The sequence below is a fragment of the Phyllostomus hastatus genome, unplaced genomic scaffold (assembly GCF_019186645.2).
Source record: "Phyllostomus hastatus isolate PE091 unplaced genomic scaffold, TTU_PhHast_1.1 phas_contig_98, whole genome shotgun sequence".
Taxonomy (NCBI): Eukaryota; Metazoa; Chordata; class Mammalia; order Chiroptera; family Phyllostomidae; genus Phyllostomus; species Phyllostomus hastatus.
Genome location: NW_025333999.1, coordinates 4,687,956 through 4,710,208, shown reverse-complemented (window position 1 = coordinate 4,710,208; position 22,253 = coordinate 4,687,956). Strand labels below are relative to the sequence as shown.

General features: G+C 44.9%; 1 protein-coding gene across 2 annotated transcripts; it reads left to right on the top strand.

Annotated features, from left to right (window-relative positions):
* Nucleotides 1-17: 17 nt before the first annotated feature.
* Nucleotides 18-17,975, top strand: AKAP8 (A-kinase anchoring protein 8). Of its 2 annotated transcripts, none has more exons than XM_045853308.1 (14): nt 18-150; nt 2,601-2,639; nt 4,378-4,410; nt 4,898-5,174; nt 5,601-6,081; nt 6,584-6,713; nt 6,969-7,015; nt 8,627-8,660; nt 10,598-10,685; nt 12,567-12,708; nt 13,084-13,177; nt 13,610-13,740; nt 14,845-14,940; nt 16,691-17,975. In XM_045853308.1, exons 1-14 carry the CDS (start codon nt 129-131, stop codon nt 17,132-17,134), a joined length of 2,058 nt encoding a protein of 685 aa, XP_045709264.1. In that variant the 5' UTR covers nt 18-128; the 3' UTR covers nt 17,135-17,975. The 2 variants fall into 2 exon arrangements, with proteins under 2 accessions (XP_045709264.1, XP_045709263.1); XM_045853307.1 differs by lacking the exon at nt 18-150 and adding an exon at nt 277-633.
* Nucleotides 17,976-22,253: the final 4,278 nt, after the last annotated feature.

Sequence of the window (22,253 nt, the reverse complement as noted above, 5' to 3'; positions counted from 1 at the left end):
AGGCAATGGTACTAAACGCAGAGTTACGTATGCGTCTGGTCTTCCAGTAGCTGACGGCGGGAGGTGCTTTGAGCGCGAGCGTCTGGTGGCAGCTTAGAAAAGGGCTGCCGGAGGGCCGAACCTGAGACATGGAGCAGGGCTACGGAGGAGGTTCGTGTGGTCAGTCTGGTGTAGTGTGGGTCGGGCAGGCCTTGTCCACAGACGCCGCTGCGCAGAGGGCCACAGGGCCTGGGCCTACGCCCGAATGCAGTTACCGCAGCCTGGTCGTGTGGAGAGGCGGATAGGGCGCGCGCGCGCCGCTCATTGGAGTGCGACGCCGTCGCTCCCGCGGCGCTGCGTAGGATTGGACCGCGGCGCTTGAGGAGGCGGGCAGAACTCAGCGTCCCGACGCTGCGGCGGGCTTCTAGGGCTGCCTTGTGCCGCCTGGGCTGTTTCTACTCCTCACCCCCAGCGCGGCTAAGTTCCTTGCCGACTGTGCCGTTCGGGGACCTTCCTTCTCCTTCGGAAGACGCCACAAAATGGCGGTCTGGGGGGGCGGAGCCACTGTTGGAGCTCGTGGGGCGCTGAGTCCTTTCCTCAGGCGGCCGGGCCTGTCCCGGGAACCACGGAGTTCAGTGGGGACCTCTACGCGTCGTACGTGGCGAGGGGCTCCCATTCCAGAGTGCGTCTGGGCGGCACTGGGTTGGAGGCTTTCCCACCAGCTCCGCGGTGCAGCGTGGCCGGGCCGGGTGAGGCCTCTGTGGGGCTCAGCCGTGGACCTGACTCGTGTGGGCCTAGGACGAGATCTTGAGGGTCATATGCTGGGTATTGTGCGAAGCTGGAAACCTGATGTATCTCGAAGTGGTGGCAGATTGGTGGCTTTCTCTCAGGCAATGCCTTAATGTGGCCTGGAGGTGCTAGAGGGTTGTGTAAAGAGGGGACGTGTTCTTTCCCCACTTGGGTTGTAGGGTCTGCGGCAGGTTGGACCTTCTAGGAACTTACTCTTTGTCTTGAGAATTAGTGTCCTGGGAAGCCTTGACTCTCTGTGCTTGGAGTCGAATTTGCCCTTTAGGAACAGTTGGCTTGACTAGGGGCAGATCCCTATCTGAGTATATGACGTTGGAGAAGCAGGCGATCTGATCTTGGAAACAGCAGCTGGAGAAGGCGTCTACCTTGAGAGGTGGCAGTCAGCGTTAATAGGATCCAGGCCGCAGGAATTACTGAGGCAGAGAGGTTCTGAGGTGCATAGGTGTGTCCGGGGTCTTAGAGTGGTTCAGCCTGACTCTCCTGATCTTTTCTGCATCCTGACTGGGTCTCTTCCTTCTTTGCTTGCCTTCCCACTAGATCTCTCAGCCAGTAATCAATCCTGCCTGATGCAGGACCTTAGCTTGAAGACGTTACCCCACACCACCGCACCCCGCTTTGTAGCTGCTAAAAACCTTTCAGACTCGGTGTAGATGCTGCAGCTTCCCTGAATCTTTCTGTAGCTTTTCCACCTGGAGTTATTTTCTAGGACTTGCTGACTCTTGACAATTGCTCCCTGACTTATTTCCCAACTCCATGATTTTGGGCAAGTGACTTGGTCTCTCAAGCGTTTTACAACAGGAAAAATAGTAACATATCTTAAGGGATACTGTGAAGTTATGTGAGTAGTATATGCCATTTGTTAGACCAGTGTCCTACAGTGAAGCAGTTAATACCCTGCAGTTGGTCATTTGCTGTTAGAACTGCCACTCTGCCTTTCTCTGCAGATGTGGAAGCTGTGTTGCATGGGGAGAGTGTACCTTGCAGAGGACAAACTTCCATTGTGACTTTGGATCAAGTACCCGAACCTAAGCCTTAGCTCCCTTGTCTCTGAATAGCATTCTGTGATGCTGGCTAACATGTTGTTGATTGGCCCACAGTAGGCAGGTCAGCTAGTGGTTTGGGTTGTTCAGGTAAGGGAGACCAGATGTGTTCTTGCTTCATTAAGGTGAAGTCATTTGACAGTATAGATAGCTGCCTGTCCCCAGCTCTGTACCACATCAAGGATCACAGAGATGAAGAGGGACCAGATGGATGCTGTTATTGGGGTCTGGAGGGGCAAGGGAGCCACCACAAAAGGGAGCATAGTCTGATGCCTTAGGGCCAGATGAAGCCCTGGGACTTGAAGGCCCATAGGAGCTTTGGAGAGTTCAAAGCCACACGGAAGTGAGGCTTGGAGAGGCACAATTGTCTCCAAATTCCAAAGTTTCTTCACTTATGGCTATTTGGTTGGTGAGGCAAGGAGGGGGAATGGGAGTGTCCTAAATGCTGGGTTAACTGGTGGCTCTTCTGTGTTATCCTTAGTTATGGGTTGAGACTTAGGCCAAGGTCTCTCAGCAAGTGACCAGAGCTGGCCCAAGGCCCATTTCTCTTCCCTCTTTTTTCTGCTTTGACCTCAGGCAGGTGGGGTGTGATGATGTAATCACCTAACTGTGGGATGACCTTTAGGGAGGCAGTGTTGTGGTTCTCCTGTCTTCTTGGAAGGCTATCACTGAGCTTCTTTGAAGATACCCTTTTAGGCTCGTCAGAGCACCTCCAAAGCACCTATTCTCTAGTCTGACACCCAGGATCCTAACTCACAGTTCTTCTCTTCACAGGTTATGGGGCATGGAATGCTGGACCCACCAACACCCAGGGTAGGTTGGACCTGCTTTCCAGGGAGGCAGGGGCTCCCAGGACCTCCAGCCCAAGGCATCAGACTGACAGAGCTGTTCCGAGGGCTGCATGGGGGCATAGTGGCCTGTAGCCTGGAGAAGCATGGGGTAGGGGTGGGGGGAAGCCCAGGGACCAGGAAACCTTTCTGTAAAGAGCCAGATAGTAAATTTTTTCACCTCTGCACGCTACATGATCTTTGTAGTGCAGCAGCCACCATGGACAATTTATAAACAAATAGACATGGCTGTTTTCCCATAATGTTTACGGACAAATAGACATGGCTGTTTTCTAATAACGTTTACTGAAGAACATTTGACATTTACGCACCATATAATTTTTTCATGTGTCACAAAATAGTCTTTCAGCAATTTCTATTATTTTGTTCTAAGTAAGTAGCTGATTATATAACCAAAGGTTTCTTAAATTAATAGATTTTCTGAGGTTTTGATTTATAAGACAGAATAGATAATATATAGAGTTTCATATACTCACCATATCTTCCACCCTACAGTTTTCCATATTATTAATATCTTGCGGTGGAAGGATACATTTATTACTATTAACAAACCAGTGTTGATACATTATTGTTAATTGTAACCCCTAATTTACATTAATATTTACTCTGGCCCTGCCCGTTGTGACTTGGTTGGAGTGTTGTCCCGTAAACCAAAAGGTTGCAGGGTTTGATTCTCAGTCAGGACATAAGTCTGGGTTGCACGTTCAGTCCCCAGTCAGGGTACAACATGCAAGAGGCAACTAATCGATATTTCTCTTCCTCTTTGTCTCCTCCCTTCCCCTATCTCTGAAAATCAATAAGCACGTCTTTGGGTGAGAGTAAAAAATATATGCATTTACTCTGTATTATACAGTTCTGTGGGTTTTGATGAGTATATAAATGATGTTTTTGATGTCATTAAATATTCTTTTCATTTTCATTTTCTTTTTCAACCATTTAAAAACATAAAACCCATTCTTAGCTTGTGGGTAGCTGTACAACTGGTGATTGGCCTGCAACCTGTTTGCTCACCCTGCTCTGGAGTCCAGGTCATGGTGCTGAGTGCATTTGAGGGACCAGAATGTGCTCTTGTTGCCAGCTTTATGCAGCATCTGTCCCAGGGGGTGGGGCGATGGTTTCCTTTGTTTTCTGAGCCTGGGACTTGCCCCTAGCACCATTGGGGACAGGGTCACTTCTTCACCCATCCCAAGAAGAGGCCTTCCATGTCACTCAGACATACATTGTCCTCTTGCTCAGTTGAGTTGGGCACGTAATTTCACACTGGTGCATTCTCCATGTTCTTGGTGGTGCCTGAGCCCTGGATCTTCGTGAGTGCTTGGCACTATAAAAGGGCTCTGCCTGGGGACCTGGCCTGCTAGCCTCTTGGTGGTGGCCTGTACTGGTTAAACTTCCAGGGAAGGATGCAGCATCCTTCCTGTTGTTTTGATGGGAGAAACTAGGCTTGCCCAAGAGGGAATCCCTGCTTATCCCTGATTAGCGGAATGCTCTGGAGGAAATTAGTTTTACCACCAGGGGCCCAGCCTTTCCTGGCCTTAATAGACAATCAAGGGTTGCCTCCCACAGTGCTGCAATAGACACCTGCAGCCCTGGCCCTGTGGATAGTGGAATGAGGTGACAGCTGTCCTTCAACATCTGGAGGTTGGGTTGTCTCACTTGCCTTTGTTCTGCAAACAAAGCTCTTGTGTATTCTTGTTTCTTTTAAGGTGCATATGGAACTGGTGTGGCCAGCTGGCAAGGTAGGCCCTTATGGGAGCCAGTGGGTGGGTGAGGGAGCCTTTAATCAGCCACCCAGAGGAGCTAGGATGCAGGGATACCCCCATCTCCTCTCCTAGCTGTGCTCATAGCTCTCCTGAAGGCTTGGCAGGCTGGGCCTGAGGTGCTGAGGAGGCCTCAAGGGGAACTTGCAGGAGGTGAGGAGGTTGTGGTTGTGTTCTGGGAGCAACATCTCCATGGTAGATCTGTCAGCAACCCTAGCTGTCACTTGTGTGTTCTCAGCCACCTCTGGATTTGGGTGGGAAGCAAGTCTTAGGATCTGTCACAGAAAATCCACTGCTAAGAGTTGAGGTCTTGCCTCTGCCCTCCTGTAACAAGGCAGTGTGGGTGATACCAGCAGCACTTGGTCCCTTTTCTCTTATGGCAGTAGGTGTTCCTCCCCAGATGTGCCGACCATGGACAGGCCTTGTGGCTGCTGAGGTCTGACTTGGCTCTTCTTCCCTCTGGCAGGTTATGAAAACTACAATTATTATGGTGCCCAGAACACCAGCGTCACCACAGCAGCAACCTACAGCTACGGCCCAGCCTCCTGGGAGGCCACCAAGGCCAATGATGGCCTAGCCGCTGGGGGCCCTGCCATGCATTTGGGTTCTTATGGTGCAGAGCCGTGCACTGACAATTCCGACTCACTCATTGCCAAGATCAACCAGCGTTTAGACATGATGTCCAAGGAAGGAGGCAGGGGTGGGAGCAGCGCCTGTGGGGAGGGCATGCATGACCGGGACAGGTAATTATGTACCTTAGCCCTTTTCTGGGGATCCAAATATTATGCTTTGTGCAGAAGGGAGTGGGCACCCACTCTCCTAGAAAGGCTCTTCCCAAGCAGCCTCCTGAGTGTGGGTGGATGAGTTGGGCCTTTGTTGGGGCAGAGACATTGTAATAGGACTTGCTTATAATATATTTCCTGAGTGGTGGGGTTTAGGGCATGACTGTGGCTAAACTGTGCCAGACTCCCTCATTTCTGCACCAGGAGCTTAGCAGAGCCAACGGCTTGTGCCCTCATTCGTCAGCGTTCCATTTTGCTTCTGAGCATTTAGGAGGGGTGCATGGTGGTTTGGTTTTCTTTGCTGTTCTTAGAGTAGGAAGGTCAGCTTTGCAGGAGGTGTTGAGGTTGCACCCAGAGTGTGTAGTGACGGTTGTGCTTTCTTTGCAGTTCCTTCCGCTTCCAGTCATTTGATTCCTACGACTCCAGGCCTTGTCTGCCCGAACACAATCCCTACCGCCCCAGCTATAGCTACAATTATGACTTTGACCTGGGGCCTGACCACAATGGTGGCTTTGGTGGTCAGTACAGCGACTGCCGGGACCCCTCCCGTGAGCGGGGCTCACTTGACGGCTTCATACGGAACCGAAGCCAGGGTCGCTTCCAGGACCGGAGCAACCCCGGCGCTTTTATGCGCAGTGACCCTTTCATGCCATCATCTTCCTCTGATCCCCTGTCTGCTCCCTGGACTGAGCTGAACTATGTGGGTGGGCGGGGTCTGGGAGGCCCCTCCCCCAGCAGGCCCCCACCTTCCCTTTTCTCCCAGTCTATGGCTCCCAATTACGGGGTAATGGGCATGCAGGGGACCGGAGGTTATGACAACTCTGTGCCCTACAGATGTGGCCAGTCACAGACCCGGATAAAGGATCGGGTAAGCCCTTCCAAAGTTATAACCTGCTTGCTTTGCTTTGCTTTTTTAAACAGCTTTATTGAGGTAAAAGTAATAGATTGTAAGATTCACTCATTTTCAAATGTGTAATAGGACTTTTAGTAAAAGTGTACAGAATTATGCAACCTTCTTCGCCATCTAATTTTAGAGTGTTTCTGTCAACCCAGGATGAAACTTCTGTCTTTAGCAGTCATTTCCTGTTCTTTCCTCCAATCTCTGGCAACCACTAACATACTCTCTGTTCCTATGGATTTCCCTGTTACAGACATTTCATATGAATACAGTATCAGTATTGCATCCTTTTGTGTCTGGCTTCTTACATTCAGCATAACTTGTAGGCGGGGGTAAACTACGTTGTTTTTGCTTTCTGAGAAGTCCTTGTCTACTCTTACTCTCTGGTCTTAAAACCTTTTCATTCTTCGTTTCTTGGGGGTATCTTAATGGTCTGGGTAAGCCGTACATGAGGATATGCTTGTGTCTGTAGCCCAGGTGGAGAGGGTTTGACCGCTGTGGCCCAGACGGCATGAGCAGGAAACGGAAGCAGTTGCAAATCTACAATGAACCAGATGCCAAACAGGCCCGGGCTGACAGCGAAGGAGATTTTTCCGAAAATGGTATGCCCTGGGGGTGGGGGATACAGTGAATTTTCAGTTGGTGTAAGAGGAAACAGTCTCATGCTTAGTTCTCTGCCCGCCTGTTCGTACAGTGAATGCACAGGAACTCAAGGGTGCTGTGTGTCATCCAAGCTCCTGTAGCCCCCACCATAGTAAAGATGAGCTTGGTCACTGGACAGTGAGCTTGGGAGGGTGAAAATTGAGTGGGCCAACTGCTGAGGGGCTGACTTTCCCTATTCCTTTTGTGTCTGGTAGATGATGGAGTTGGTGACTTCCGGTCAGGAGATGAAGAATTCAGGGGTGTAAGTCCACCTTCACTCGTCAGCCTCATTTGTCTCCAGTGCAAGATTTCTTCCTTATTTTATTTTAGCTTTTTTCTCTCAGAGGCAGGAACTGCCACTGTGGTAGATTCACCTCCACCTTGTGAGTGGCTTTAATACCCTGACTTGCAGCTGGGTTTCTAAGAATATTCCACTTGCAACAATCCTTCTTTTCTGGAAAAAATTCTTAGTCCCCTCCCGTGTCCTTGTAGTGAAGCATCTAGCTGCACATGTGGTTAGTGCAGTGGCTCTGCAGGCTGAGGCTTCCGAACATGTACTGCAGACTGCCAGCTTCATGCTGGTGCTGAGCTGCATCCATGTCATTCAGTCCTTCCAACCAGTCATGGTAGTCTTTCTAACCAGCACGTGTTTAAAGCCGGCTCGTGGCCAGAACCACACCTGAGGACCCGGGGAGCCAGCCTTTACCACCTCCTGCAAATTCTGATCCAAGTCTGGGTCGGTCTGGGGTGTGTTAAAGGCTTTGTCCAGGTGCTTCTAATGGTCAAGTTGGTTAGGGTTAGGTGGGAGGGGTAGGGTACAGTGAAATTTCAGCTTTTCTGAGGGCCTTGCTTGCCCCTTATGTATCTTGCTTCTGTCTTGAGTCTAGGAATCTCTGTACCAGCTGATTGGTAATTTAATCTTTGGTTCAAGGAATGGGCTTCCTTGCCCTGGCTGGATGGCTCAGTTGGTTGTCGCATTGTCCCATATACCAAAAGTTAGCAGATTTAGTCTCTAGTTGGGGCGCATATAGGTGGCAACCAGTCAATGTTTCTTTCTCACATCAGTGTCTTCTCTCTCCTTCCTCTCTCTGAAATCAGTAAAAAAGTCTTTGGGTGAAGATTTAAAAAATATATATTTTCTAACTGAAGGGCAAAGAGCCCATTCCTTTTTTTTTTTTTAATCCTTACCTGAGAATATATTTTTGTTGATTTTTTAGAGAGGGAGGAATGGGGGGAGGGGGAGAGGAAACACTGATGTAATATAAAAAGAAAACATCAATCAGTTGCCTCTGATACAAAGATTGGACGGCAGCCTACTAGATACATGCCCTGATAGGGAATCAGACCCACAGCCTTTTGTTGTATGGGACAATGCTCCAGCCTACTGAGGCACCTGGCCAGAGCTAGATGATCATTTTTATCTACACCTGCTTTTTTTTTAATAGCCTTTGGTAAATACAAACACATAGCTAGGAAACTTGGTAAAGCCCATTTTCAGTAAAGAGTGCCTGAAGTAGCATCCTACAGATTGAGGTTTCTTGACATACAGTTTATGAATGACCTCCTGGTATTCCAGTGTGCAGAGCTATGCAGGTGTACATTGTCAGAGGCCATTCTTTAGCTTTAGAGAGAGCTGAAAGAAGGTCAGTATCTTTAATAGAAAAGCAAGCTAGTTATGATCACAGAATCTCAGAGCACCCAGCAATGACAGGACACACTGAGGCTCTATCCCATAGCCCTGGGTCTTGTTCTAACACATTGTGACTAGGTTCCTGGTGGCACAGTTTCCACCAAGTGGTGTCAGAGAACTGGGCTGGTGTGGAGAGTTGTGAAAATTACACCTCACTCCCCAACTTCATGTGTCCTTTTTCAGGAGGATGAATTCTTCGACTCCGGGAGGCAGAGAGGTAGGCATCACCTATCGTTCCTTTGAGCTTTCTTGTGTCTGCGTGGCTGTCCTATATTCACTGCCCAACTCCGAGCTAAACTGGGCTCCTGAGAAGCAAGCCTGGATGGGGCCTGAATGGAAGTACTTGCTGACAGTTCAGGGCAGAAAAGGGGCTGTGATTGCTGGGTGGGCCTTGGCTATGGCACTCACCCCAAGGCTTTACTCCATAGTATGGAGTAGACTTGCTGCAAATGGGTCTGTTGGTCTCATTCAATGCAGGCTATGGAGAGGGCAGGGAAGAGACTCATTTGCAGGTGTCTGAAGCAGCTCACAGTGGTAGTGAAAGGAGTCTCAGAAATGGAAAAGAGGAAAAGAAAAGGTGCCCTACAGCCTGTCTTCTCAGTTCCCCTTGGCCAATGCAGGTCCTAGTACTGTATTCTTCTGGGCTTCATTGTTTCCACATTTTTCCTTGGTTACCAGCCCAGAGCCATGCTCTCAGCCTCTATGGTAGGAGTGCTGGCAGTTGCAGTGCACTTGCTGCATGGGACAGAGTTTGGGCACCTGCCTGGATTGGCAGTTCAGGGCAGTGGGGAGGCTGTCAGATACACCCAGGTCCAGATACTCCAGAGGCAGTCATTGCTCAGCAGGTCTCATCATTTACAGTGGCAGAGACCTAAGAGTCCAAAGTCAGTGGCAAGACCAAAGCCAGGTTAAACCTATTGGGGGAGCGTGGAGAAGCAGCCTGAGACATGGTGGCCTTGAGCTTACCAGAAAGCCATTTTGCTGTTTCCATGGGTCTGTCCATAGCTGTTTCCCCCATGAATCACAGGCTGGCTCTGCTCCCATAAATTTTGAAGGACCCTGGCTTAGATGTTCCTTCCCTTATGTGTTCAACCCTCTGAGGTCCTCTCACCCTGTTTATTGAAGCAATTGTGTTTGTAGCATGGGACCATACAGCATTGAGCAGCTCGTGCAGCGGGGAAAATGCTAAAGCAAAGGTGACATGTTTATTGCGCACAGGTCCTGCTACCTACCTGGGATGACTTTGCTATTAAACAGCAGTAATAGTTTCAGGCAGTGACCTCTTGCCAAAAATCCCACACGCCCTTTTGAGAGGCTTCTGAGCAGCGCACGCCGGTCGCCATCTTCGTGGGACAGTCTCGTGACTGGCATCAGGGGTAGGGGTTACAGTTCAGATGCTTATCCAACCTTTTTTCAGTGTCTAGCCCTGGCCCTGAGCCACGGTAACCTGGCCTGGCCTCGCCTCACACTGGGATGCTGGGCTGCACAGCTCTCAGAGGAGCTCCTGCACTGCCCCAGGGGATGGATGGAGGACCGATAGGTCTCTTCCCACTTTTATTTCTAGGATTGCTTTCCATATAGCCATGAGAAAGCCCTAGAGTAACAGCTTTTGTGAGTGGAAGGTAGAGTTTGGGCCAGCAAGGACTGACAGACCTGCTGAGGCCCTAGTTCGGAGGAGGCTTAAGGGACGGTTTTCATTGTCCACCTAGAGGTGGGACGGAGGGAGGTAGAACAGCTTTCTTTATTTTCTGAGGCCTTCCAGCTGCTGCCTCTTTACCTAGAATTGTTTCCCTCTTAACTGATTTTGGGAGAAGACCCACTTGTAGGGCACTGAATTGGAAAAGCAGTGTAGAGAAGGTCAGAGAGCAGATGGGCTGCAGTGTGAATGGGACAGGTGGGCCATGTCCCTGGCCCATTCCAGCCTTATCAGGCTATGAGAGAAGTGAAGTGTCTACCCTGGGAACTCCCAAGGGTTCTCATCAGAGCCCATCATTGTTGGGAGCCTTTGGTGCTTAAGGGTGTCCTGACCCTGCTGTGTGTGCAGGCAGCAGCAGGGCATGGGGTGCAGTGGTCACGCTGCAGCCCATCAAGGCCCTGGTGCTCAGTTCCTCTGTGGGCTCAACAAAGGGTCTTGAAGGGATTTTTCTGTTGTAGGAGAGAAGGATGATGAGGATGATGAAGTGAAGAAGAGAAGAGAAAAGCAAAGGAGAAGAGACAGGATGCGAGACCGAGCAGCTGACAGGTGAGTGGCAGGTCAGCGGAACCTGGGCACTGTCAAGGCTGAGCTTATCTGTCTTCACTCCGTCGGGTGGGGTGGGGGACCTGTCTGGTGAGGAAATCCTAGTCAAAGTGGTGGGAGACAAAACTTGGGAAACATGTATGGAATCATATCCTTGCCAGGGGGTCCTGTGGCCCTCATGTCCCCGGCAGGGGCCTCTGTTGCCCTTGTCCATACTTGTAGGGAATTACCTTGTCTCCTGGCTTGTGTCTGTCATCCCAGTCAAATGATCTTCACTCAGCAGAGCTGCTAAGAAAGTGCTCTGTTGCTTTGTCTAAATCCAGACCGCCTTTGGCGTTTGATTTAGCAGTTACATGTGCATAGATGTTACCTTCAAGATTGTCTTTGAACAGAAAAAAGAAGCACAAAAGTGAAAAGCCAAAAGGGTGTTGGTGTATGGTCACACCATGCACTGCTCTCCCTGCTCAGTAATGAAGTAGCTGCTGACTAAAAATGTAAACCACTGCTGGCCATGGGAGCACTTGCTTGCCAAGGCTTTAAGCACACAAGGCTTCTTCTCTGCACAGGTTCTCAAAAGAGCTAACACAGGCAGGGAATCTAGGAACCAAAAAGTAGGAGCTCTCAGTTGTTTAAAAAATTCATCAGCCCTGACTGGTTGTGGCTCAGTGGATTGAGCACTGGCCTGTGAGGCAAACGGTCACTGGTTTGATTCCCAGTTAGGGCACATGTCTGACTTGCAGGCCTGGTCCCCAGTAGGGAGCACATGAGAGGCAACCATGTATCGATATTTCTCTCCTTCTCTTTCTCCCTCCCTTCCACTCTGTCTAAAAATAAAACTTTTTAAAAGTTCATCAAAACCCTTGTTAAACAGATGAGTAAGTGATGGCTAGTTTTTATCTATTTTCATGCTACATGAAAACTGAGATGACATTTTTTAAAAAGAATCTTTACATTCCACCTTAGTGACTGAGGATTCTCAGAGCAATTATCAATTCTTGGAGCAATTCTCATAGGGGAGATTAAGATGCACCTGGGAAGCATATTTCTTTCTGACAGTTCTACACATAAGGCCGGGATGATTTTTTCCTCTTCACTCCTCTGTCAGGGTTACCTACAAAAGCTTGTGGTGTTTATATAGAGATCTAAAGCCAGGTGTTGGAGGCTGGCAGAACTCTTGAGTTGGCCAAGGAGGAGTCCTGAGTAGCACAGGGCTTGTGCTCTTACCCCGGAAAATGCGCAAAAATCCTGGGCACATCCAAGGGAAGCAGCACTCCACTGTGGTGGGGGTGTGGAGGTCTGCAGGCCTCTCTCCCCTCACCTTACAGCATAATTGCATTTGTGAGACTTTGGAAGCACATGATAAAAAACCTCAGTTTTTATCCATGAATTTGACATAACATGCCTTTACATTGAGTCCTGTGGGAGAATTGATCTTAGATTATGTGAATTTTTAATTGTGCAAAGTCTTTGGAATTTTCCCACCACGTAAAATTGGGTGGCCTTATATCATCCCTATGACTGTAAAAAGAAACACATCTGAGAAGCTGTGGTGTTACGTACTGTGCCCCCAGAGCAGTGGTCTAGAGGCTTAGGGAGTCCACAGTTCTGAATAGTCTCCACCTTTGGGTGTTCTCTTAAGGACCTTTGTGCCAAAAAGACTGTTATGGTAGTAAATTGTTATGTGAGTCATTTTCCTGAAGGCTTTTGAGGTTTTACTCCCATTCTTAGGATGAAGAAACAAGGTGGTAACTGGTGGTTTTGACACCCAGTGAGAAGTCAGAAGTCTTGGTTCAGAAATTGCTTTCTCGTTTCCATTTCAGTTCTAACCAAAGATGAACTGGTTATCCCTGAATCACTACTCTTGTTTTTGTCTTCCTTTTCCAGGATTCAGTTTGCCTGTTCAGTGTGCAAGTTTCGTAGCTTTGAAGATGAAGAAATCCAGAAGCATCTGCAAAGCAAATTTCACAAAGAGACACTGCAATTTATAAGTACCAAACTACCCGACAAGACTGTGGAGTTCCTTCAGGTGAGGCACACTTGTTCTGCATCAGCGGTTCCCAATGACCCTATAGGTGTCAGATTCTTCAAAGGGAAAGGAAAGGGAAGGGAAATAGGAGGTCTTAACTTGGTTGGTCAAGTTTTCTTTTTCCAGAATAACAGCTATTCCAATCTCCAAGTCAGAGGGACAGCTGAGAACTCCAGCCATTGTAGTTCCCTTTAGTTCTACCCACAGAGCTGCTGTGGTAGCCATCTTCCCACCCTTGGAACAACTGAGACAAGACTGTCATCTGATAGGGGCTTAGCAGCTACCAGCGGTGAGCCGCCTCTGGTGCATTCGAGATATACCCACACATGCTACCCTCTCCTGATTTCATTTGGTGCCATCTCCCAACCCCTCTAGGAATACATTGTAAATAGGAATAAGAAGATTGAGAAACGGCGTCAGGAACTGATGGAGAAGGAAAGCATGAAACCAAAACCGGATCCTTTCAAAGGTGAGTTGTGATCATGGGAGGTATGCTGTTCCATGCGGCACCAAGGCACATGACTTGGTGTAAAGTTAACAAAGGGCTGCTGAGGATGTGATTGAAGACCTGTGGGAGAGACACTTAGTAGGGGAACGAGGTACTTGAGTAGATCTCAGCTCTATAAGCAACTTACCAGAGTAATGCAAAGTACTCTGCAGTTATTTCCTCTTTGAATCAAAGAATGAGAAAAGTTGGAAGTAATAAATGACCCAGTGCAGAGGCTTGTTGTTCCAACCCTATACTCCTGCTGGAAGGCAGATGACGCCTGTCTCAGATTCTGTCCTAACTGAATCCCTGGAGAGGGCTGCAGGGAGAAAAGGTGGACCTTGTTGGGGGCTGGGAGGAAAGCATCATATGCATGCTGTCCCAGATCCCACATGACTTGGATTTCATCAACAGGGATTGGCCAGGAACACTTCTTCAAGAAGATTGAGGCTGCTCATTGCCTGGCTTGCGACATGCTGATTCCTGCACAGCACCAGCTCCTGCAGCGGCACCTGCACTCTGTGGATCACAATCACAACCGCCGGGTGAGTCCCATCTGGATGGATGCTGGCTGCCAGGCAAGCCTTCTCGGGCTGCTAGTCGGGTTTCAGAACCTTCTGTGTCTTATAGGGAACACTAATATCTTCAGGGGCTCTCGCCATATTCCATCAAGTCTCACTTCATCAGTTATTTGTATGATGCATCCCAATTTCTGTTAAAAATAAGAGAAAATATGTTGCTTAGAAATGATTAATGTGTAGCTGAAATTGCCCTGGCTTGAGAATGTTCCCTGTAAACCACATAAATCAATTCCCTGGTTGCTGAAAAACTGGATTTTCTTTAAACTAAGGCCAAGGGCCACTCAGAGCAGAGTCCTGGGAACCCGTTTGGTCCTTACTAACTAGTGGGGCCTGAGACTAAAAGTTTTGTCCGGGGTCAGCAAATTTTTCTGTAAAGAGTCAAACTGTAAATATTTTTAGCTTTGCAAGCCATAGGGTCTTTGTCCAACAAGTCTGCCATTGGTGGGCAAAAACAGTCACAGATGCTAAGTGAAGGAGTTAATGTGGTGGCACTTGGGCCACTGGCTATAGCTTACTGACCCTTGATTTAACATCTCTGTGCTTAATTTATCCACCTATGAAATAGAGCAATTGATACCTGCTTGCCCATCTCCCAGTTTTATTAAAGTGCAGCCAAAAGCACTATGTAAACAAAGGATTACTATATGTGTGACTAGGTCTGTTTTGGAACATGCATACTTCTGGTAATAAACTTACAATTAAGTTAATATAACTCAAAACTGAAAAAATTCACTCCTTTCCCTACAAAGTTCACAAAGCTGCTAATCTGTAAATGCTTATTTCATCCTTGCTTACGCACATCATACCTGTACATCAAAAGTGTGTCTGTGCTTTTATCTTTTAAGATTATCAGACTTGTACAGTTTCACAGTGTTAATTCTGATGTCTCTAGTTCTTTCTTTCTCTCACTCTTGGAGTCTGGCACTTTGGGATTTGTCTCAGTGAAGAAAGTTTGGTCATCTCTGCTTATGGCTGATCTCAGGACAACTTTCTTTAGCCTGGCTGGTGTGTTCTCCTGCTCCTTTATATGTGCCATTTTTTAAAGTCTATATTTGGTTCCCCTTGCAGCTGGCTGCTGAACAGTTCAAGAAAACAAGTCTCCATGTGGCTAAGAGTGTTTTGAACAACAGACATATAGTGAAGATGCTGGAAAAATACCTCAAGGTTAGGAGTCCAATGAACGGGAAAAGCTTTTGAAATGGACTTTGAGTATGGAATTGTATCTTGGATGCAGTATTTAGCATTTCTGAGGTTTTTGAAGAATTGAGGGATGTTGGAATATATCAGGCTTGGGATTTCCACCACTGTGGATTTCCTGAGACACGGTGTTTGCCTGGGAACTCTGGGATGTGGTTCTGCTTGATTAATCTGTACAATAATACTGACTCTGACCATGAGAAACTTTGACTATCTATCCATAAAATACTGAGCAAATGATGGTGAGATGCTTAAAAAAAATAACAAAGACAAAAAACGTATCTAAGGTAGGTAATTGCCCCAGAAAGAAGCTGAAAACAGGTTTTGCTGGCAAATCCAACTGACACTGAAATGGAGATTCATGGCAAAGGGAAGAGCCAGAGGTGCCACAATCACTGAGCCATAGTGACAGGAGCAGCATAAGTCCCAAAGAGGAGGAGGATTCCTGGGAGAGAAGTTGGAGGAGCCCCTAGTTTTTCCTTGGGAAGCCCATTTTGCTAAACGCTTAGCACCATGACTTCAACATTTGAGGCTGGTAGCTAAGCTGCAGCATAGCCTGGTTAGGTGGGACCTGTTTGCCTTCCTCTCATTTATTAAATGCTTCAGTGTTTGACCGTTCATTCTGTCCATTAAAGGCACAGAATCTAAATACAGCAAGTCCTCAAATAATGTCTGTTCAATGTCATTTCATTATAATGCTGATGAGATACCACAGGTACTTAACTCTTACTTCTATCAGTTAGCCTATGTTAAAATTAGTTTAGTTGTATACTGTTTATCTGCAGTTCCAAGAACCTGTTGATGACACTAAGTGAGGACTTACTGTAACCAATTTAATAACCATGACTGTCAGTGTTTTACCAATGGCCTAAACAGATTTAGTCTCTGGAGTCAGATGCAGGCTTAAGCTTCTAATCACCATATTTTAAAAATACATTTCCTATTCTGGTAGTCATAATAATTTAGTTTCTTTTTTCTAAACTGGAGACAATATGCTTGTGAGAAATTTGGCTTCTGAGAGAGTCAGACTTGGATTTGACTCCTGACTGATGTTTAATAGCTGTGTGACCTCTGGCAAGTTACTGATCTTTAAGTCTCATTTCCTTATCTGTAAAATGGGGACAATCCTCATGCCAGGGTTTTGAGCCTAAATTAAACTAAAATTTAAAATAGTCTTGCACTGGCTAGTGTGACTCGATTGATTGGAACATTGTCCTTAACCAAAATGTTGAGGATTTGATTCCTGGGACAGGGCACATACCTAAGTTGCAGATTTGACCCCTAGTTCAGGCACATATGGGAGGCATCCAATCTATATTTCTCTCTCACATCAGTGTTTCTCTTCCTTCCTTTCTCTCTAGAAGCAATGAAAAAATGTGGGGTGAGGATTAAAAAAAACGTTCTTAACAGTAGTTAACTTCCTGTTAGGAATTTTTCTTTTTGGTTTAGATACTAGGTCTTTTTGAACTTTTTCTCATGGTTACATGCTTGAACAAAAAATACAAAAAATAGTTGTGGTAAAGATTTTCAAAGATGTCGTTTCTGAATTTATAGGCTCTGAGAACCTTTAGGATTAATTTACCTGGTATACTTTAAAGTATTTTTCTTGTTGATTCTGCTATTGTGAAAACACAAGCCCCCAGCAACCTGGGCCTCCTTCCATCTCTCATTTGGACAGTTCTTTAGATTGCACTGACCTGTGTTTCTTCTTGGCCAGGGTGAAGACCCTTTCACCAATGAAGCTGTCGATCCAGAAATTGAAGGAGATGACAATTTAGGAGGTGAGGATAAGGAAGAGACACCTGAGGAGGTGGCTGCAGAAGTGTTAGCGGAGGTGATTACAGCAGCAGTGAGCGCAGTAGAAGGAGAAGGAGAGCCCCTTCCAAAAAATACTGAAATGCTGGCCAAAGTAAAAGGCCTCGTGGACATGGCAGAAGCCACTAGTAAACAGCCACTGGAAGCAGACACACGCTGTGAAATGGCATCTGAGAAGGAGAATGCTGAAGCAGAGGCCAGTGGTGAAGCTGCCCAGGCTGCTGAGGTTGAAGATGAAACAGAGGCAGAAAGCACCATAACAGTCACTGTTCCTACCCCAGCTGCTACAAAAGCTGAAGTGGAACAAACTGATGCAGAGTCCAAAGATGTTATTTCCACAGAGTGATACTCTCTCCCTGTTTCAAGGGATGTTTATATGATGCATTGCTCTTTCTCCTTTGGTTTATACGCAGTACTAGGGTGTGTGTACTGGAATATGCTGAAAACTTGTTTTGGTGAAGAGACCCAGCCATTTCCTTCAGAAAAATGTACCTCACAGGCTTGTCTTACAGAGTTGTGTAGCTTTCTGCCTCAGTTTGAAGGCTGCAGAAGTATTGTACATTCCCCCAAGCAGCTGTGCTCTCTCTACAGTTGAAATAATAAAATTTGGGTAATTAGATTTTGATAAAGCTTTGCTTGTTAAATACAGCCATTAGTTGAATGCCGATGATGATGATGATGATGATGTCTGGGAGCAGCTCATTCCTAGGATACACCTTGCTTTTTGATGGGTTTTTTTGTTTGTTTTTAACTTTCAAGATTTTGTTTTGGCATCAGTTTTTGATTCCTGCTTTTGTTGTCACTGAATGGTGTGCGATCCTCACAAGATGTGGCAGAATCTTGTTAACACGTGATGCTGGTTCTATCACATCAATGAACTCTCAAAGGCCTGTTGAATCTGACACAACTTCACTGGCAACACACCTAGTGGCCCCTCAAGAATAAGACACTGACTAGGGAGTTGTTTTCCAATCTTTAATCCTTGGTGAATCACCTTCAGAATTTATCTCATGTGTTCCATCTCTGCATTACTTCAGGGTTTCCTCTATAAATTGAAGTATTTTCTCTAAAACATTTAAAAAGAAAACTTGATGTCACTCCTATGAATGGAAAAACCAATATAAGTTGCCACAGATAAGATGCTATGTGTAAAAAATTAATATAATGGAATAAACATTTATTTTAGATATGTATTCTTCCTTTGGAGCTTTCTGAGTCTGTGAGAAAGGAAAGTTAGCATGTGTTAAAGTCTAGTGAGCACCAGTTATATGTTCATATAATCGAAAGAATTGGAAGAGACCTCCCATTTGAAATGGTATTGCTGGGGCTGTTTTCCTGGAAACTTTTGAACTCACATTTAAGGAAGCATTTGACCAGTGAGAAATTATTTAAAAAGAGATAGTGAAAATATTTGATGAGTACTCTTGCTGGTGTGGCTCAGTGGTTGAGTGCCAGCCTGCGAACCAAAAGGTTGTCAGTTCAATTCCCAGTCTGGGCACATGCCTGGGTTGTAGGCCAGGTCCCCAGTGGAGGGGCATGTGACAGGCAACCACACATTGATGTTTCTATCCCTCCCTCCCTTCCCTTGTCTAAAGAATAAATAAAATCTTAAAATATATATATATATATATTTGATGAGCATCTACTGTGTACCAGGTGCTAATTCATGATAAAAATAAGATACAGATGCTGCTCTTTAGGAGCTTTATTGGAGATGTGAGGTGAATATATATGAAAAAATTCAATATTAGAGCTGAAAAATAAATGCTCATAAGCAAGAAAATAGTGCCTCTGAATTGTTTCTGCTCATCATTCCTTAATACTGCATCACTGTGGCTTAGTTCCAGGTCTACATGCCCTTTGAAGCTTATTCCCTTAAGGCAAAAACGACTGAAAAATGATAAAACTATAAAATTGCTTTTTTTTTCCTCGTAAAAGTAATTCAAGGGCTGTTATTAAAGCTGTCTAAGTTTCAGTGAGGTTCTTCCATCCCTGACCCAATGCTAAATGACACCAATCATTTTATTCCTAAAGGTGGATTGAACCAGGCCATCATTCCCCAAGATGAGGAGTAACAACTTGGGTGCACAAAGGAATGCCCTTACATTTCTAAAATGACCGGGGCAAATTGCAAGCTTCCTCACTGGGAACTAATATTTATCACTTACTTCCCAATTATAGACTCCTGAGGGGAAGGTGAAGGAATTTTAGGGTGACACCTTGAAAATGTAGGGATACCCAAATTAATACATAGGTCTGTTAAAATACCAATGGACATGAGCCTTCCATAGAGGACCTTTGTTTAAAAACAGGCTTTGTGAACATGGCAATCCCTGCTATCCAAGCAAAGAATATTTTGGGAATGGCAGCTTAATTACAACTTAATGTAATCATGTTGCTGGCCAGTGTGATTTCATTTGTTTTTTATGAAATAAATACAGTTGCTAAAGGGGAAACTTAAATGTAATGACCAAAGTGCCCATTCAAGAGTACATATCATTAGTATCAACTCCAAAATTAGATTTTTGGACCATAAAAAATCCTATACACTGCCTGATAACCTGGTTGAAAGTGGTCCCTGCTCACCATAAGTAGAGTTCTGGCACAGTAGAATTCAAGTAGAACTTTAGAATTAATGGAAGTAGAGTAAAAGCCTTTGAGCATTTTTTTTAATAGATTTCTTGGGGGTCTCAATAAATAGGCATGGGGAAAAACAAACCATGGGTGTGCCTTTGCAGTCATGGAACATGAATGGCTCTGGTATTTGAGAAAGTATTGGGCTACTTTCCCATCATCTTACACAAGGACACTGAAGCCTAACAAGGTACTATAATTAATTGTTTTTTTTCAATTAGTTTATGTACCTCCCCTCAAAACACTATCTGGGGAGTATATACTTTATACAGATAAGAAATTAGAATTTAGTTTGGGGAAAAATACAATGGGATAGGGGGCAACCAATACACTCTCATGGGGTTGGCTTTCAGAATTGAGTTAATAAACACTTGGACTATTGAAAGAATGGTTTGCCAAGCTCAACACTTTTTAGAGGTAAAATTCACATAAAACGAGCCATAAACAATTTTAAAGTGGATGATGCAGTAGCATTGGGTACACTCACAATGTTGTGCAACACGGTCACCTATGACTGGTCCAAGACATTTTCCTTACCCTAAAAGGAAAGCTTTACACCTTAGTAGTCATACCCCATCCCCTAACAGCCACTAATATGCTTTCTGTCTCGATTTATTCTGGATACTTCATATAAAGGGAATCACAATACATAACCTTTTCAGTTTGGCTTTGTTCACTAAGCATAATGCTTTTGAGGTTCTTCCGGGTTTTATCCTGTATCAGTACTTCATTTCTTTTTATGGCTGAATAGTATCCCATTGTATATACATACTTCATTTGTTTATCCAGTCCTCCAATAATGGACCTTTGAGTTGTTTCCACCTTTTGACTATTGTGAAGAATGCTGCCAGGAACATTCTTCAATAACTAATCTGAGTAACTTTTCACTTCTTTTTGGTATATACCAAGGAGTGGAATTATTGGGTCACATGGTAATTCTACATTTAAATTTTTGAGGAGCCACTAAACTTTTCCACAGCAGTTGCTCATTTTATAGTCCCATCAGCGATTACAAGGGTTCCAATTCCTCCACCTCCTTACTGACACATTTTCCATTTTTTTAATAAGTTTTTTTTATTTACTTTTAAAGAGAGGGGAAGGGAGGGAAAAAGAGAAGGAAACATCTGTCTGCTAGAGAAGCATCCATAGGTTACCTCTTGCATGCCCCTAACCAGGGACCTGCCCTGCAACCCAGGCATGTGCCCTGACCAGGTATCAAACCAGCAACAGTTGGTTTGTGGGACAATGCCCAAACCACTGAGCCACACCAGTGAGAGCTGTTTTCTGTTTTTTTGATTCTGACCATTTTAGTGGGTATGAAGTAATAGCTCATTGTAGTTTTGATATGCATTTCCCTAATGACTAGTGATGCTAGGTATTCTTTCATTTGCTTGTTGATCATTTATTTAAATGTCAATTCAACTTATTTGCTTATTTTTTTAATTTGGTTGAGTTTTTAACTTGTAGGAGTTATTTATATATTGTATTATAAAAGACACTTATCAGATGTGATTTGCATTTTTTTTTCATTGTCTAGGCCATATTTTTGCTCCCTTAATAGTTTCCCCTTTGATGCAAAAAAAATTTTTTTAATCAAGTCCAATTTATTTTTTCTTTTGTTACTCGTATTTTGGTGTCATATGTAAGAAATCATTGCCAAATCTAAGGTCATAAAGGATTTTCTCCTTTATTTTCTTCTGAGAGTTCTATGGTTTTTAACTTATATTTAGTTTTACAATCCATTTTGGGTTAAATTTTGTATATGGTGTGAGAGAAGGGTCTGATTTTATTCTATGAGTATTCCAGGTGGAGATTCAGTTGTTCCAGCACCGTTTGTTGAAGAAACTATCTTTCCCCATTGAATGGCCATGGCACCCTTGTCAACAAAAGTCAGTTGACCATAGCTACATGGGATTCTCAATTCTATTCTATTGTTTTATATATCTGTCTTTATACCAGTGTCACACTGTTGCTTTATAGTAAGATTTGGAATTGGGATGTGTGAATCCTCCAAATTCATTCCTCTTTTTCAAGATTGTTTTGGTTATTCTGAGTCCCTTAAATTTCCATATTAATTTTAGGATCAGCCTATCAATTTTGACAAAGAAGCCAGTTCATATTCAGATAGAAATTATGTTGAATCAATAGATCATTTTGGGTGCTGCCATTTTTACAGTATTAAGATACAATATTCAAATTCATGAATCCAGTTGTCTTTCTATTTAGGTCTTCCTTCACATCTTTGAGCAGTGTCTTGTAGTTTTCAGCACTTCTGCTGAAACTTCTGTACTTCTGTTAAATTTATTCTTAAGTGTTTTAGTCCTTAGACGCCATTGAAAATGGATTTGTTTTCTTAATTTCTTTGTTGGATTGTTCATTGCTAGTGTATAGAAATACAGCTGATTTTTTGTATGATTTTGTATCCTGCAACTTTGCTGAATTTTTAAAAATAGTTCTGATAATTTTTTAGTGGAACTTTTAAGAGTTCCCATATATTAGGTCATGTCATCTGTGAATAGTAATTTTTTTTTACTTTTTTCTTTCCTATATGGATGCCTTTCATTATCTTTTTCTTGCCTGATTGCTCTGGCTAAAACTTTCAGTACAATGTTGGCATTCTTATAACATTTCTTTTTTGTTGTTGTTTTAATTCTCACCTGAGGATATGTTTTCATTGATTTTTAGAGAGAAAGGAAGAGGGGGTGGGACAGAAAGAGAAACATTGATCAGTTGCCTCCTGTACACACCCCAGCTGGAGATTGAACCTGCAAGCTAGGCATGTGCCCTGACCAGGAATCGAACCTACAGCATTTTTGGTATAGAGGATCATG